The sequence below is a fragment of the Sarcophilus harrisii genome, chromosome 2 (genome assembly GCF_902635505.1).
Source record: "Sarcophilus harrisii chromosome 2, mSarHar1.11, whole genome shotgun sequence".
In the NCBI taxonomy this organism is placed as follows: domain Eukaryota; kingdom Metazoa; phylum Chordata; class Mammalia; order Dasyuromorphia; family Dasyuridae; genus Sarcophilus; species Sarcophilus harrisii.
In genome coordinates this window covers 614,153,187-614,169,634 of record NC_045427.1, presented here as the reverse complement: position 1 = coordinate 614,169,634, position 16,448 = coordinate 614,153,187, and the positions used below count along the sequence as shown (strand labels likewise).

Below are 16,448 nucleotides of genomic sequence, written 5' to 3'. Positions count from 1 at the left end.
CTATGGAAGCAGAAACCATCTCCTCTCTCCCGGACAGACTAAATCCTGAGGACAGTGTGGGGTCTCTGAGCTCAGGGAGAATCCTCGGGAGAACACAGCCCCACCACTGTGTCGGAGGACAGGCGAGGCCCCGGGGAGGGGCTGCCGTTGCTCCTACCTTGCTTGGCGTCCGTGGTGGAGGCCGGAGCCTGTTCTGTGGGACAAGGACACTGACCCTCACATCTCACCGTCAGCTGCTTGCTGGTCAGGCAGGCCTGCTGTTCCAGTTTGCACTGTAGGGAAAGGAAGGTCTGGACTGCTACCCAAAGGGGTCCCGGGCTGGGATCCCACCCCTCCTACCCCGAGAAATTCATCAATAACAGCAGGAGCCGTATGGGACAAGGTATTTCCCAAGCCTGTCCGGCCATCCCCATCCAATCGGGAGAGCCTTCCCAGCCCAGCGGGGGGCTTATGCGGGCCCATCCATACTCTCCCAACTTGTCTAGGCAGGGCCAACAAATCAAAATGTTGGCCATAGGGGGAGGGTCAAGCTCCTGACTGGGGAGTCAAACAAAGCCAAGCAGGCCCCACCGCTATCCCACAAGGGCCAGGGCTCACTAGTGTCAGACTCTAACGTGTTATTCTCACACCACCTGTCCCGAGCATGCAGCTGTGTGGGTGCAGCTCTGTGGGTGTCCCTGTGCGCATCCCTGTGCGCTTGTAGAGATGTGATACCCGTGGACACCCACGGATGATGGACACCCCCATGCATACACATGCTCATTGATGCCATTTTATATCTTTCTATACACATATGTGTGTGTACATACCCAAGTACAGCTCTACACACACAAGCAGAGGCAACGCGGTTTAGAGAAAAGAATACTTGAGCAGTTCAGGAGAAGAGACTCAGAAAGGGCAGGAGGTGGCAAGGAGTCGCAAAGGAAACCTGGGATTCTAAGAGGCAGAAGTGAGCAGGTACCTCTGCTGGCTGTGGGGGGTGGTCAGGATAAAGGCACAGGGATGAGAGAGAGTGTGTCATGCCTAATTAGCAGTTAAAAAAAAGCCAGAGTGCACAGGGGGAAGTAATACGCAATAAAGCTGAAAAGGTAGGTGGGTACCATGCTGTGAAGTACTTTAAATGCCAGGCAGAAGGCTTCATACTTTATCTTAGATGTAATAGAGAACTGGAATTTACTGAGGAGGAAAATGATATGATCAGACTTATAGTTAAGGAAAACAATTCTGGCCACTGCATAGAAAGGGGAGAGAGGTGAAACAAAGACATCAGTGAAAAGACTATTGTACCTTGTTTGCCGGAGACATGATGGTTTACTTAGAAAACTCTGGAAAATCAGCAAAGAAACTAATTGAAATGGTCAATAGCTTTTCAGCAAAGCAGTAGGATTAAAAAAAATAAAACCATCCCCTCAAAATCAATATCATTTCTATTTAATAATAACAGAATCCAGAAGGGAATTACAAAAAGGAAAGTTCTATTCAAAAGAATGATGAAATTCATAAAGGATCTGGCAGTCTACCAAAGCGTACTCAATCTCTATATAAATGTGATTACAAAATGCTCCTTAAAAAGTAAAGTATAAGCCTTTGGAGTTTCAAAAGATGTGCTACTAACCTAAGCACCCATTTTTGCAAGAAGGCAAATTAAGTCTTTCCTGCATTAAAAATACATATAACTTAAATAATTAGGAAGATATTCAGTGTTCATGGTTGAACTATTGCAATATAATAAAAATGGCAATACTAGCTAGATTTTAGGGCTATACCAATTATATATATATATAGGAATACCTTTAGAGAAGTAAAAAAAATAACAAAACTGAACAAAAAATCTAGAAAAATAAGGGAAATTCCCCAAAAGTAAAAATGGAGAAATAGTATGTCCATACCTCAAACTATCAGTAATCTTTGAAACTACTTTGTATTCATTAGAAAACAGAAATGTAGTCCAGAAGAAAAGATGAAAACTTGAACTAGGTTGGTGACTGATGGATTGAAAGGGGTAGAGGTGCTATGGAAGTAGAAATGATAAGATTTGGGAACTAAGCTTACTTTGGGATATGTTTAGTTTTATATGCTGACAGGGACATCCAACTTGTCTTGTCCAGCGGGCAGCTGATGAGGCCAAAATGACACTCAGGAGAGGGGGAGTCATTCCTAAGGAGTATAAGTAAGCTCATGGCAGCTGAAGGCGGTCACCAGATAAAAGAATTCAAGACAGAGTCTGAAGGTACTCCCCCTGTTGGGGAGGGTTGTGCTATGAATGAAAATACAGGAGATAAAAGAGAAAAGGGAAAGAAAAAAGGAGATAAATTGTCTCAGAATCGGAAGACAGTCCCCTCTCCTCTTTTCTGAGCTTATCTTATTGTCTCTATTTCCATTGAGTGAAACTGTGATATTCCCAATATTGAGGTTCAAAGCCTTAGAATCATCTTTGATTCTTCTTCTTCAATCATCCATACTTGGTCAGCTGCCAAGTCTTATCAATGATACCTCTAAGGAACCTCTTTAATCTACCTCCTCTCCATTCATACAACCATTCCCTAGTTCAGGCCTCCATCACCTTTTTTCTGGACCACTTCAATAATGTCCTAATTAGTTTCCCAACTTCAATCAGGAAAAACATGGTTCCGGCAAAAAAGTACTTTAGTCTGATGGGAGATATGAAAGTTGAACAAGCAAATCTAGTACAAAATAGGGTACAATGGAAAGTTAGAAGGCAAGGACTATGTAGTGCTGAAAGGAATTTGACTGGGAAGGCTTCCTGAATGAAGCACCACTGAATTTGGATGTTAGAGAACGGGATGAATTGGACAGGACATTCCATACATAGGGAAAAGTGTAGAAATGCAAAAGTACAGCATGCATTCGGGTGGGGGGGGGAAGAGGAATTAAGTTTTTCTAGAGCAAAAAGCAAGCAACAGAGCTGAGATAATGCTGGAAAATCGATGCCAGATTGTGGGTCTTGAATGCCAATCTTAGAAGCATAAACTTCCATTAGTCAAAGGTCTGACTGTTGCCACACCCATGGAAGTCATGGAGAGGGTATAATGCTGTAATGCCAGGCTAAAGGTGCCAGGGACACCTAAGTTCAGACTCTGCTAAGGCACCCCAACTGATTTTGTGTCCACCTCCGTCCATATCTAAGAGGTACAGCGTCCCAGAGACGGGATGGGTGGATGGTCAGTGAAAGCACCCATGGGAATTCTGGCTCCCCAGTTGAACCCCCAAGTTCCACATCAGAGATATAGGCTGAAGCATCTCTGTGTCTCCTAGACTTAACTGTCCCAGTACCACTCATGCCCCCCAACCTGGTTCCATGAAGGCTACTGGAGTACTCACCACGGAGCTGTAAGTGTGTCCATCAGAACCGCAGACAGAGGCAAGCTGGGTCATGTGACAGGGTTTACAAAAGCCTTCTTTGTTTTCATGGAGCTTCAGGGCAGGCTGCTTGATCCTATGGGATAAAAGAAAGGGAGCAGAACAAGAATTAGAGGAATTGGGAGAAGAAGAAAGATGATAAAACAAGAACAAAAGAGAAAGGAAAATGAGAAGGGGGAAAGGGGAAAAGTAATTTGTTGATAATTGTTGTTTTCAATTATGTCTGACTTTTTATGAACCCATTTGGGGTGTTCTTGGCTATAGTACTGCAATGGTTTGCCATTTCCTTCTCCAGCTCACTTTACAGATGAGGAAATTGAGGCACAAAGAGTTAAATAATTGGCCCAGAGTCACACAGCTAGAAAGTCTGAGGCTAGAATGGAGTCTCTCTGACTCTAGGCCCAGCGTCCTGTGCACTATGGCGCTCCCTAGTTTCCCTGTTGGTAGTTAATGGAATAATAAAATGGAAATAGAAAAAGAAAGGTAGACAAGAGAAAAAAGTGTTAAGTGAAGGGAAAGATCCCCCAAAAGGGAAAAGACCCAAAGAGGAAGCACAGAGCAGGATGTCTGAAAAACCACTGAGGGTTTTTTTTTTCAATCAGGGGACTCAAATCATTTATATTCCTCCCTTTTCCTCTCTTCTATGAACAAAGAATTTCATAATTTTAGGAATTTTAGGGAATCTCAGCAGCCACATCCAAAATAAGATTCCTCCACAACAGACCCAGCAAGCAGTCATTCAACCTTTTCGAAGAGAATTCAAGGAGCACAAGGAACCTCCCTTCTTCCACACTGACCCCCCCCCACACCCAAAGACTCTTAATAAATATTGCCTTTTCTCTGGGGAAAATGTGGCAGAATGTCTAACTTTCTGGGGGAGAGGCCCTAGGGTACACCTGACCTAAAACTCATCCTTCCTACCTGTGCTCTAGTTTCTTCCGGCTGATGCACATGGCTCTCTGGTAGCCCTGAGCAATGCACACCTTGTGTCGGCTGCACTTCACCTTCTGGCAGGGGTCCTTGGTGGTGTCCAGAGCTGGAAAGACACGGGATTGGGAAAGAATTTATCTTGGGGACCCATAGCAAAGAACCCTGGGAATCTCGCTTTCCAAAATCACCCTCTTCCTCTGGTACCCAGCTCTCTGAATTCTAGTAACTCCCATTATGCCCCTTTTCAGGGCTGAGCTCCCTAAGGATCCCTCAGATCAGAGTCTGGGACTCTCCAACTTAACTTTGACTGGTATCACATACCCTTCTCCCCATCCTCTTGCAACTATTTACCTTCATCTCCTTGCTGACTGTCTTCCCAGCTCTTGATGTAGTCATCCTAGAAAGGAGGGAGGGGAAAAGGAAAGAGAAGATGGTCAGAGAAATGAAGTCTCGAAATCCTAGAAAAGAGGTCAAGTTCAGTGCTCAGGGTGAGCAAAATTCAGATTTAGAGGGAAAGAAAGATTTGGGGATCAAAGAAAAGAAAAGAAGGGGAAAGAGAGAGAAGAAGCAAGAGGAAGGGAGTAGAAAGACTGATTCCCTGAGCAATTATTCCTCATTCTAGCCTTTCTTCATCCTTGCCAAAGAGACTTCCATCTTACTTGAGTTAAAAGTTCTTCTCCTAATCCTTAATCATTATTGAGTACCCTTATATATCTGTACTTTACTTTCCTAATCTCCTTCAACTCTACACATAGAGCCCTTCAATGCACTACCCCCCAGCACTCTCGCGCGCGCACACACACACACACACACACACACACACACACACACACGGCATCTGTAAGGAAAAGAGAACTGAAAAGGGAAAATAAGGAAATGAGTATCCAATGGCACAGAAGTAACAGTCATTGGAGACTCAGCCAATACTCACCTCTACCTCCTGAGCTTTCAGAGGACAGTAGGCCACAGAACATGGGGCAGGAGAAAAAAGAAAAAGAGAAAAATCTAGGAGTGAGATCCATCCCTGAGTGATTGATACAATCCATTAGCCACCCCATATATTACTGGCTAAAATGACAAGAGTTGGAGCCAGGAAAAGTTCAAATCCAGCCTCAAACAATTACTAGCTCTGTAATCCTGAGTAAGTATCTAACCCTCTGTGCCTCAGTTCCTTCATCTGTAAAATTAGAGAAACTGAACTCAATGGCCTCTAAAATCCCTGCTAGCTTTACAACTATAATCCTATAATTCTTAATCAAAATGGCAGCAGGCCATTTCCCAAGGGCTGAGAAAGGTAATATATGCTCCATTCCTCTTTCCCCTGACTCCCTTGCATTCACTAAGCTGAGGTCCCCATCAGAGAAGTAGCAACAACAGCTGATTACAACAGCTCTCTGATTTCAAGGTGGGGAATCCAGCCAAGAAAGCAAGAGATTAGCTAGAAAGAAACCAAAGCTACTCCTCTCTAAACTTAAGAGAGTCTGGGGTGGCCTAATAAGTATTAACTCTCCTGCCCTAGAGTAGTAAATTAAGGGACGGTTCCTCTCCACCCTTGTTTCATCCTCATCATCTACACCACCGGAGAGTCTTCCCAAAAAGTAGTAGCACTGGTTGGACTGCTTACAGCACAAGTAACAGGGGGTTTGGACTCACTATCTCAGGAACACCCCCCCAACCTATCACTTCCATCAGAACCTTTCCTTTTCCTTCAATTCCTTTGTCTGGAACTCATTCTGTCTGCTAAGGATTTGAGTGAAAGGAAAGTGAACCACTGAATTCAAAAAAATACAAATGAAATTAGTACTGGATTGCTCAGATCTTCTCAGCCAAGATGGTTGGAGCAGGGGGAAGAGAACTGTTTCCTTCCTTGATGTTTGGCCTCTGAGCTACCCATGGCCCACCCCTATCCAGAACACAAGAAAACTATCTGGAAGATATCTTGGGGATCTAATAACCTAACTCCTTCATTTTACAAAGGAAGAAACTTAGACAAAGAGAAGTTAAGGGACCTCCTCATGGTTATATCAACAATGGCAAAGCCTAGGCTCAAACCCAAGACTCTTAGCCCACTTGTCCTTCCAGTGCTGCCATATCACTTCCAAGACACTGGAGGAGGGAAAAGAACAGAAAATGCACATTTATAAAGAGACTCTGGAAAACTGCTGTCTGCTCTTGCCCCAGGGGCTATCCTTTGCCAGCTGATCCCCCAGCTGTCTGGGGACTGAGCTGCTATCTCCCACACTAACCCCCTGGCATAAGACTCCAACTTCTTCCACTACCCCTGCCATCACCAGACCCAACCTCTGAGGGGACTGAGTCACCCATGGAAAATTGACAAATAGCTCCCAGAGAGACCTCATTGTTGAGACTCACGATTCCCTGACAGGTGGTGGGAGTGCTGCCAGGCAGGGATTCTCTGGGGCCAGAGCCTTGCTGCATTGAGGAGCCAGCTGCCAGCTACAGCCTCTGGGCTAACATCCAGGAGGGACTGAGGAACTGATGCGGCAAGGACTAGGAGGTTAGGTGGATGTGAGAATTCTCTTTCCTCTCTGCCTCCACCTCTCCTCTAACTCCAACTTCTACACCTACTTTGTAAGAGAAAATCAGCAAAACTTAAGTGCCCTAGCAGAAGCGAAGTTCCCAGCTGACCAGTCATGGAGATGACTTGGACTAGCTGACTCCTGGATCCCTTCAAACGTGAGATTCAAGTAGTAGGTGGTACTTGGGATAACCAGATTCCAAAATTATAGCATCTAGGCCCCTGTGATAGAGCAGCTACTAGCATGAGATAATGAAACTTCAGTGGCTCCTCTGAAGTCAATGAACATCAGAAAAAGTATAATATAGGAATCCAGAGGGAACTTATGCTTAAATGGTTCTCAAGCAAAAGTGAGTCTAACAGTGAAAATTCAAGGCAATGAATAATCAGCACCATGGCCAGAGATTGTGTTATTACTTGGTATGTATTTATGTATGTGTGTCCAAGGCACATATTAGCCCATGTGTGCAACTCTAGTGAGTGCTAGGGACATTCATACATGACTCTATCAGAAAAAAACAAATTACTAAGAGCAAGAGCCATTTCTATTTTTTAAAAAAATCCATCACTGAGCATCCAGCCTCGAGTCACAGCATCTGTTTCTTGCAACTCTCTTGACTGCATTGTGAAAGGCTTCAGTCTCTGAAGTCTTAGAATACACCTTAGAACTCTGGGACTCCCCTACTCAGTGGTGAGAGGGATGGGAGTCCAGGCAGCAAGAGAGGAGGGGGACTAGAGGAAAAGTTAGGAGATGATAAAAAGGAAAAAGAGATAAGAAATATAGCCTCCTGTCATGCAAAGGGTCTCTGTCCTCCTTTCCTCTCATCACTTCTGGTCAGTCTCATACATCACCTTCACTCTTGGGAGTAATAATTATTGCAAAGATCTTTGTACTCCCAATAATAACTGATATTTCTAGAGCATTTTTCAAGTTTTCAAGGTGATACACACACAAATATATAATCTCATTTGTCTCGTAGATTATCCTGCAAGATAGTTGCTTATTATTATCTCAGTTTTATAGATGTGGAAACTCTAATGAAAAGAGGGTGAGTCCCTGTCAGATTGGCTAAGATGAAAGGAAAAAATAATGATGAATGCTGGAGAGGATGCGGGAAAACTGGGACACTGATACATTGTTGGTGGAGTTGTGAACGAATCCAGCCATTCTGGAGAGCAATCTGGAACTATGCTCAAAAAGTTATCAAACTGTGCATTCCCTCTGATCCAGCAGTGTTAGTGCTGGGCTTATATCCCAAAGATATCTTAAAGGAGGGAAAGGGACCCACATGTGCAAGAATGTTTGTGGCAGCCCTCTTTGTAGTGGCCAGAAACTGGAAACTGATTGGATGCCCATCGGTTGGGAAGTGGCTGAATAAATTGTGGTATATGAATGTTTTGGAATATTATTGTTCTGTAAGAAATGACCAGCAGGATGATTTCAGAAAGGCCTGGAGAGACTTACAGGAACTGATGCTGAGTGAAGTGAGCAGAACTAGGAAATCATCATATACAGCAACAGCAATATTATACAACTATCAATTCTGATGGATATGACTCTTTCCAGCAGTGAGATGATTGATGCCAGTTCCAATGGTTTTTGTTTGTTTGTATGTTTTTTTGCTGAGGCAATTGAGGTTAAGTGACTTGCTTGGGGTCACACAGCTAGGAAGTAAGTGTCTGAGATCAAATTTGAACTCAGATCCTCCTGAATTCAGGGCTAGTGCTCTATCACTGCACCATCCAGCTGCCCCCAGTTGCAATGATCTTGTGACAAAGAGAGAGAAGACTGTGGGAATTGAATGTGGACCACAATGTAGCATTCTCACTCTTTTTGATGTTGTTCACTTGTATTTTGTTTTCCTACTAATTTTCTTTCCTTTTTTGATCTGATTTTTCTTGGGCAGCAAGAGAATCGTATAAATATGCTTACACATATTGGATTTAACATATATTTTAACATGTATAACTATATTGGATTGCTGCCATCTAGGGGAGGGGATGGGGGGAAGGAGGGGAAAATTTGGAACACAATGTTGAAAAATTATCTGTGCATATGTTTTGAAAATAAAAAGCTTTAAAAGAAGAAGAAGAGAGAAAGAAAAGAGGGTAAGTCACTTGCCCAGGGTCACATACTCGATCTGAAGTAGGAGTGTGGAGAGAGCTCCCATAGGTTCAAAGGAACTGGAAGTTTGTGCTGGGAAATTCTACATATTGTTCAAGCCGGAGAAACTCTTGGAGATCATTGAGTCCAATACCCTTCCTTAATTTTTTTAACATAAATTAACATATTGTTAAATTTTGTCAGGTCAGAGACTATTCATTTTTGTCTCTGTATCCTCAGCACCTAACGGATCAGCCCACAGGAGGAGCCCTATAAATGCTCATTGAACTCAAGTGAACTGTGGTATGTGAAGGGGCACTTTTTGGAAAGGCTCAAAACCTCTGGGGGTGGAGAGTGACCTACAGGGCGTCTTGCTTTCCCAACTCACCTTAAAAAATGCTTTGTCCCAGCTGCTGTAGACTTTCAGGCTCTCTATGGCCGTGTCCCCAAATCACCCCCCAGATGCCTCAACCTCCAATAGAGACAGTAGGGGAAAGGCCTTCAGAATTCAGTACAAAGTAAGTTATTGATGGTCAATACTGAACAGCAGGGAGGACGAATTCTCTCAGAAAGTCTTGCCAGGAAATTCAGATGGGAAATTCATGAATGACCTCAAGGCAGGCAGGTGCATGAGAATAGACTTTTTATCAAAAGCCCCTAGACCATTCCTTCTGCCAAGCTCCTGGTATAAGAAGAGTTCCTAGACCTTTTTAGAAGAGGAGGGGGAGATTGACTCACTCCCAACAATCAATTTGCAAATATTTATTTAGAATATATTAATTGTATAATTTGAATGAATATATTATTCCCCATACCTCATAACCCTGGCTGTTCTAAGGCTGTGTCATCAGAGCAGATGTTGGAAAAGTTTCAAGTATGGATCCAATGACAGACTGTATATCTCTTGCCTCGGGACCAGTCTCACTAAATTTGAAAAAACTCATCACCAAGCTGGCAACTCTCTAAGACCATTTACGGAAATTGCCTGAAGAGGGCTTGTCATCTACATGGGAGGAGAGACTACCCACGTTGCAGAAATCACAGATTCTTAAGTAGAGAAGTATATACTTTTTGTAAGGCACACCCTAGGGAAAGCCCGAGATCCAAGGTAAAAATCTGAAGGGCTTAAAGTCTGGGGAAAAGGATTTCTGTTTGGCAGTGAGTGGGGTGGGGTTGGGCTTGATGCTTCTTGAAATTCTGGGAATAAAGGGAGAGAAGGGCCCCTGGGAGATAAGTGAAGAATAGATTTATTCTACTTCAGTTCAGAGAATGGGAGAAAAGACAAAAAACATTGGAATCCAAAGGGAGGATATGGGCTGAGGAGTAGGCACAGTGATAGCAAAAGGAAAAAACAGCCTCCTGGGAAGCTGGAAATTTCTTTGAAAGGCTGGTGGGACTAGTTGGCAGGGAAGACATGGACTATTTGTGCCTGAGCTGGGGCAGAGCATTCTGATCTACTGGTCTGATCAGCCACAGTCGGACACACTGTAACTTAACTCTGGCACAGTGACGCCATGTTGGTCCTCTTTGAGAACAAAGGACAACAACCAACCAACTAACCAATGAGTAATAGTAAGAGTAGAGCAGGGAGACTAAGGTAGGACTTAAAACTAGGTTAGGAGCTAGTCCTCCAATTTAGGGGAGACCGTCAGGGACAAATTTAAGGGCCCTTAGGACAAGGATGACACATCAGTCCCATAACTTGCTTTTCTATCTTTTAGTCACATATTGGATTTGTGCCATTTATGAACCTAAAAGAGATAGTCATTAGCAAGTGTGAATAAAGCCAGTGGAATGTGTTTATTTATATCACCCAAGTGGGTTCATTAACATTTGCGGAAAATGACCAAATAATGACATCAAAGCGTGCTAAGGAATCAGGAGACCCAAGTCCTCCCAGCTCTGCTACTGACCAGGCGTGTGACTTTGAGCAGGTCCTTCACTTCTCCAGTTTCCTCATCCAGAAAAATGAGGTAGCTGTAAGAAGTCATCTCCAAGGTCACTTTCATACGGATCAAAAATATTCTGCTTCTGATTTGAAGTCACTCCAGATGGCTGTGGAGGAGGGTAGGGGGAGTTTGATAGCACAGGAGCAGCAGCTGATGGAAAATTGTTCATCCTTGCACTGGCCAACACAGCATTTCCTTAGCAAAGATCTTGACCAATCAATGCTTGACCAAACAACAAATATTTTATTAAGCACCATGATGGTGGTTCTTAACCTACTATATGAAAACTTGATTGGTTTTTTAAAATAATTATATTTCAATATATTGTATGTTATTACTTTGCAATAACAGATTTTATTTTATACAATTAAAAATATTATTCTGAGAAGGGATTGATAGGTTGGCTTCCAAGACATCCAGGGCTCCATGTCATTGACCATGTTGGTGGGTGAAAAGGGGAGTGATCATACCAGCCCTTCTCTCCTCGATCCAACATCCATATCAACCTATCATTGTGGCTGGAACAGGAGAAGTAAGCATATGGCTCAAAGGCACAGGAGTCGGATTTTTAAGAACCCTTTAAAAATCAAAGCTCTAGCTTTTAACCAGACTTTCCTTAAGAGCTGGACCATATCATAAAATCATATACTCACAAGTCTGGAAGGATCTTTAAAGATCATTTTATTCATGCCCTTGTGTTACAGAAATCTAAAAGCTGAGCCCCAGCAAAGACAAATGATAGTCTTTGAATTACCTGCCTTTTAATTTTTTGATTAAATGTACATATTGTTAGTGTGAGCATTTATTTTGTGATATTTTTCAGTGCCTTAAGGGAAGTAGCAGAACTGAGCCAGGTACTCAGCCAAGTCTAGTTTATCTTGTCACTTGATACTATATTTTTTCTTTAACAAGGATACACAAAGCAAGGGATGATGGTGATACTTGCGAATATTATATTACAGAATCAGAGAGCTAATTGGGATCTTAGTGGCCATCTAGCTCAACCCATTCCTCCACTGCCATAACACCTCCAACCAGGTATCAATCAGCCCCTGTTTGAATACCTCCAAGGAGAAAGAACTTTGCCATATAATAGAATAGCTTATATTTGCCTAGGGTTTTTTTTTTTTTAATTTACAAAAAGCACTATTTTCCCACTAGATAATTTTATTCTGACAAAAGCCCTTAGAAGGTAAATAAGATAGCTACTACTCATCCTGTTTTACAGATCATGGAACATCATGACAGGAAAAGCAATTGGTTTAAGATGGCAGTTAGTTGCTGCACCCTAACTCAATCTCACTTACTCGGTATAGTGTTTCATAGGTATATTTCTAACTATCTTAATAAGATTATAAGTTCCTGAAAAGAAGAGACAAATCCCAGACCTCTTCAAAACCTCTGTGTCTAAAACAGAAAACTTGAATACAGCTAGTGTTCAATAATAATAGCTGATTGGATTAATGATAGACTAGAACTTAAATGGGGGCAGCTAGGTGGCTCAGTGTATAGAGCATTAGATCTGGCGTCAAGAGGACCCGAGTTAAAATCCAGCTGCAAAATCCAGTGTGCAATCACTCACTAGCTGTGTGACCCTGAGCAAGTCCTTTTACCCTCTTTGCCTCAGTTTCCTCATCTGTAAAATGAGCTGGGGAAAAAATGGCAAACCACTCTTTGTCAAGAAACCTCAAATGGATTCACCAAGAGTCGGACACAACTAAATCTCTTGATTTTCAACTCCTTTCAATGGACCACAGAAAAAAATCTTGGAATCTCAAAACTTGAAAGGACCTTGAGTATCACCCAGCCCAACAACTGGCACATTGTCCCTTTGAAACGCTGTTTCTTCTTCTTTCATTTTCTCCAAGGCTAAATTTCACCCTCATGAAGCCTATCTAGATTCCTCTAAATGTTGATTTTATTTCATTTTTATTAATACCCAAATCACTCCACTATCTTCACGCCTAAACTAATCCTCCTTTGTATATAGTACAGCATTTCCTATATGTTTGCTGAATCTGAGCAGGAACTCCCCTCTATAGCTCCTCATGACTGGTCATCCAAGGCATGAGGGAAACTCTCAGGAGGAGAAACTCATCACCCCAATCCATTCTCAGAGTTTTAAATGCTCAGAGGGGGACAATGGTCAAAAGAGGCTTCATGTTGTATTAGGGGAAGGTGCTAGATTTGGATTTAGAAAACCAAGGACTGGCTCGAGATTCACTCTGTGAGCATCCTTTAAGATGAGTCTCAATGTTCTCAGCCATAAAAGAAGATAATAACAAGTGTCCTATCTCACAAAATCATACATCACTGCATCATAGATTTAGAGCTAGAGGAACCCTTAGAAGCCATCTCTCCCAACCCTCCCCTCATTTTACAGAAAAGGAAACCAAGGCCTACAAAGGGGAAGTGATTTGCCCAAGATAGCATGTACAAAATGTTTTGGGAACTTTAAAACTTAATTTATATAACATCAGTGCAAAGCTATCCACTCACTTGCCTGGCTCTACCCTTTGAGGTAGAATAGAATTCCCTCTTCTATTGGACTTGTAAGGCAGTTATCACATAGTCCTCTGTCTTCTCTTTTTCAGAATAAAGAGCCTGGGCTCACAAGAAGAAAGGAGGAGCCCCCCTCCATCTGAGCACCCCGGACAGCACCAGAGAAAAGGGGGAACTTCAATACAGATTGAGGGCAAGAGAGATATGGGCTGCTTCTCTATCTCCCTTTCTCTCTGTCTCTCTCCCTCTCTCTCTCCTTCTCTCTCTCTCTCTCTCTCTCTCTCTCTCTCTCTCTCTCTCTCTCTGTCTCTCTCTCTCTTTTTGTCTCTCTGTCTGTCTGTCTGTCTCTGTGTCTCTGTCTCTCTCTTTCTCTGTCTCTCTCTCTGTCTCTCTGCCTGTCTCTCTCTCTCTTTCTTTCTCTGTCTCTGTCTCTCTGTCTCTCTGACCACACACACACACACACATACACACACACACACACACACACACACACACACACACACACACATATGCATGCACAAGCATTTTCCAGAAGCCCCACATGCTTCTGTGTGGTGGTTTGAAGCTAACCCACCTCCAGCTTTGATCTCTGCAGCTCTGCTCCGTTGCCATGGAAACATGGCCCTCTGCTGCAAGCTCAGAGAAAGCCTGGGCTTGGGAGATTCCCCCCTCGTGGGTAAGAGCCACACAGTGGGTGTTTTCAGTTGCTGCTGTTTATTTCATTTCATTAATTTCCTAACTAGCTTCACAGCCTACATTCACCCCCCTTTCCCCTGACCTTTCCATCTTCCACAGACTAAGGGGGCCTTGGAAGGCTAATTGGTCCCATCCTACAGTACTAGGGAAGGAAGAGGAGGAGAACTGACATCCTGTGGACTGGACGGAACCTGCCTTCCATTTGTAGTCTTTCCTGATATAGAAATTAAGCCTGGGATTCCTAAACCTACCCAAACACAGGCCTTCAGGGAAAGAGCTAAACTCTCATATTACACGAAGCACTGAAGAAAAGGTCCTGAGTTAAAACCTGAGTGGGGAGGGGCAAAGATGGCCAGGACACCTTGGAGGGCAAGGTGACCCCAAGCACTTATCTCTTCCCATTCCATCTCCTTCCCAGTTCCTGAGCTTCAGAATAGTGTCTGTTCTTCACTCCATTCTAATTGAAAATTTAGAAATATTTGGTACTCAGAAGCAGAACCAGAAATACTTTGAAAAGCTACCTTTCCATGCGGCTAAAAAGGAGAAGAGAGACTAGAGAGGGAACTAAATATGGAAGTTAACTTTGAGGTAGATTGGAGGTGGGGAAGTGGGAGGGAAGGTGAGTCATTAAATATTTACTCCCCTCTTGGAGAAGTTGGAAGAGGGTTTCTGCTGAGCTCGAGCAAACAGAATGAAGTTGGAAATCCAATCTTCTCCTCCACTCCCCACTCTGAGGAATTTTTTTGTTAGGGTAAGAATGTGTTTATCACTCTCTCCTTTGGTGCCAGGCACAGCTCTTAGCTAGGATCACAAGCTTGGCAACACTGATACACCAATATAAGGGTGCCCAGTTTCTCATCTGCTCCCCCGCCTCCTCTACACAGGTGATGTTTGGGGGTATCATCCAAAATATAACATTTTCTCTCCCTCATGACTCCAGAATTTAGCCCTGAAAGGGATGGGGACAGGAAAGAGAACAATCTAGAATCATACACTAAGAAATTGGAATTCTGGTCTTGTTTTTTAATGATGTATCAGCCTCTGAACCTCTTTTTTGATCTAGGAAATAATTCCAAAATCAATGGAAGATAAAATAACATGCAAAAAAAGAAGAAAAAAGGAATAATTCCCAAAGTCCTAGGACATCTGGAAGGGTCACAGATTGGAGCTGTTCAGTAATGAGAAATGTAAATTCTCTTTGTTTTGGGTCTAGTAGAACAGGACTAAATCTATAAGCAAGAAACAAAAGTTTAGCATCCTAGTCTGGGACTGAGGTATCCCTTACTTGTAAATTATCAGATTAGAAAAGAGAAAATGCTTCTTTCAGAGAGGAACTATGTGTCCTGCCTTGTTCCTACCACTGAACCCCAAAGGTACAAAGAAATGAAAGGTAATCCCCGGACGCCCACCTCTCAAAGCTTTAGGAAGCAGGATCACGCCACAGTCACAGAATATGTGTGGTTGGGGGAGGGAACTTGCTTCTGAAAGAGAATAGGTCTGAACTTACACAGGAAAGAGAAAAGATGGAGGAGACCAAAAGGTGCCATCCATCAATCTGTCAAAGCTGAATGCTGTTGTGGGTGGGAAATAGGGCAAGAGGCAATTTTATTTCATTCATTCATTCACACATAAATTAGAGAGTACATAGTATAACCTAAAGGTTGACTTATATTTTTCTCTCTTAATTAGCACCTCTCTTGATGGGGTAACTAACTCAATCTTTCTAAACCTCAATTTCCCTTATCTGTAAAAATAGAAAAAAATGCAGATGATTACTAAAATCTAAAATTCTATGTTCCTAGAAATCTATATTAAGAAAGAACCTACTATGGAACACCGAGTAGACTACAAAGACATAATTCATGGGCCCAGCCTCTAAAATATTCCTGGACTAGGTGCAGAAGCAAAGCGCACTATTCACTTTAACTGCTAAACAACAGTATAAAACTTAGAAAAAAAAGTAGGATAAATGCTGATGGAATGATAACTGGTACTAGACCAGATGGCAAGGAAAGATCCCTATGACTGATCAGGAAGAATCCATCAAGGACCTGAAATCAATTTCTGCCCAAAGCTCCTTTCCAAATCTGGCACCAGTATTGCTTCTGAAAACTGAGATGGGTTTCCTTTCCTGTGGATTTCAAAGTCAAGGAATAAAGGTATAAAGGAATAAAGAGGGTAAAGAGATGCTTTCATCCCTTCATTCTCCCACCCCCTCCAGGGAAAGTAGGCAAGTCCTGGCTGTCTGCCCCTACTACCATCAAGGATGCTATTCCCACCATTAGCCATAAACCATGCAGAGAAGAGAGCTGGCTTCTTTTAAGGACTTATCTCTTTCGCTTTCTGC

The 16,448-nt window shown here is 42.8% G+C and overlaps 1 protein-coding gene across 1 annotated transcript in view; it reads right to left on the bottom strand.

The window, feature by feature from the left end:
- Positions 1-16,448, bottom strand: part of SPOCK2 (SPARC (osteonectin), cwcv and kazal like domains proteoglycan 2) — a 31,063-nt gene that overhangs the window by 6,943 nt on the left and 7,672 nt on the right. The window contains exons 2-6 of the mRNA XM_031956543.1: positions 5,243-5,251; positions 4,663-4,708; positions 4,303-4,417; positions 3,343-3,457; positions 158-272 (exon numbers count right to left, since the gene is read on the bottom strand). Of these exons, the coding sequence (XP_031812403.1) occupies positions 158-272; positions 3,343-3,457; positions 4,303-4,417; positions 4,663-4,708; positions 5,243-5,251 (400 nt within the window). The remainder of the gene's footprint in view (positions 1-157; positions 273-3,342; positions 3,458-4,302; positions 4,418-4,662; positions 4,709-5,242; positions 5,252-16,448) is intronic.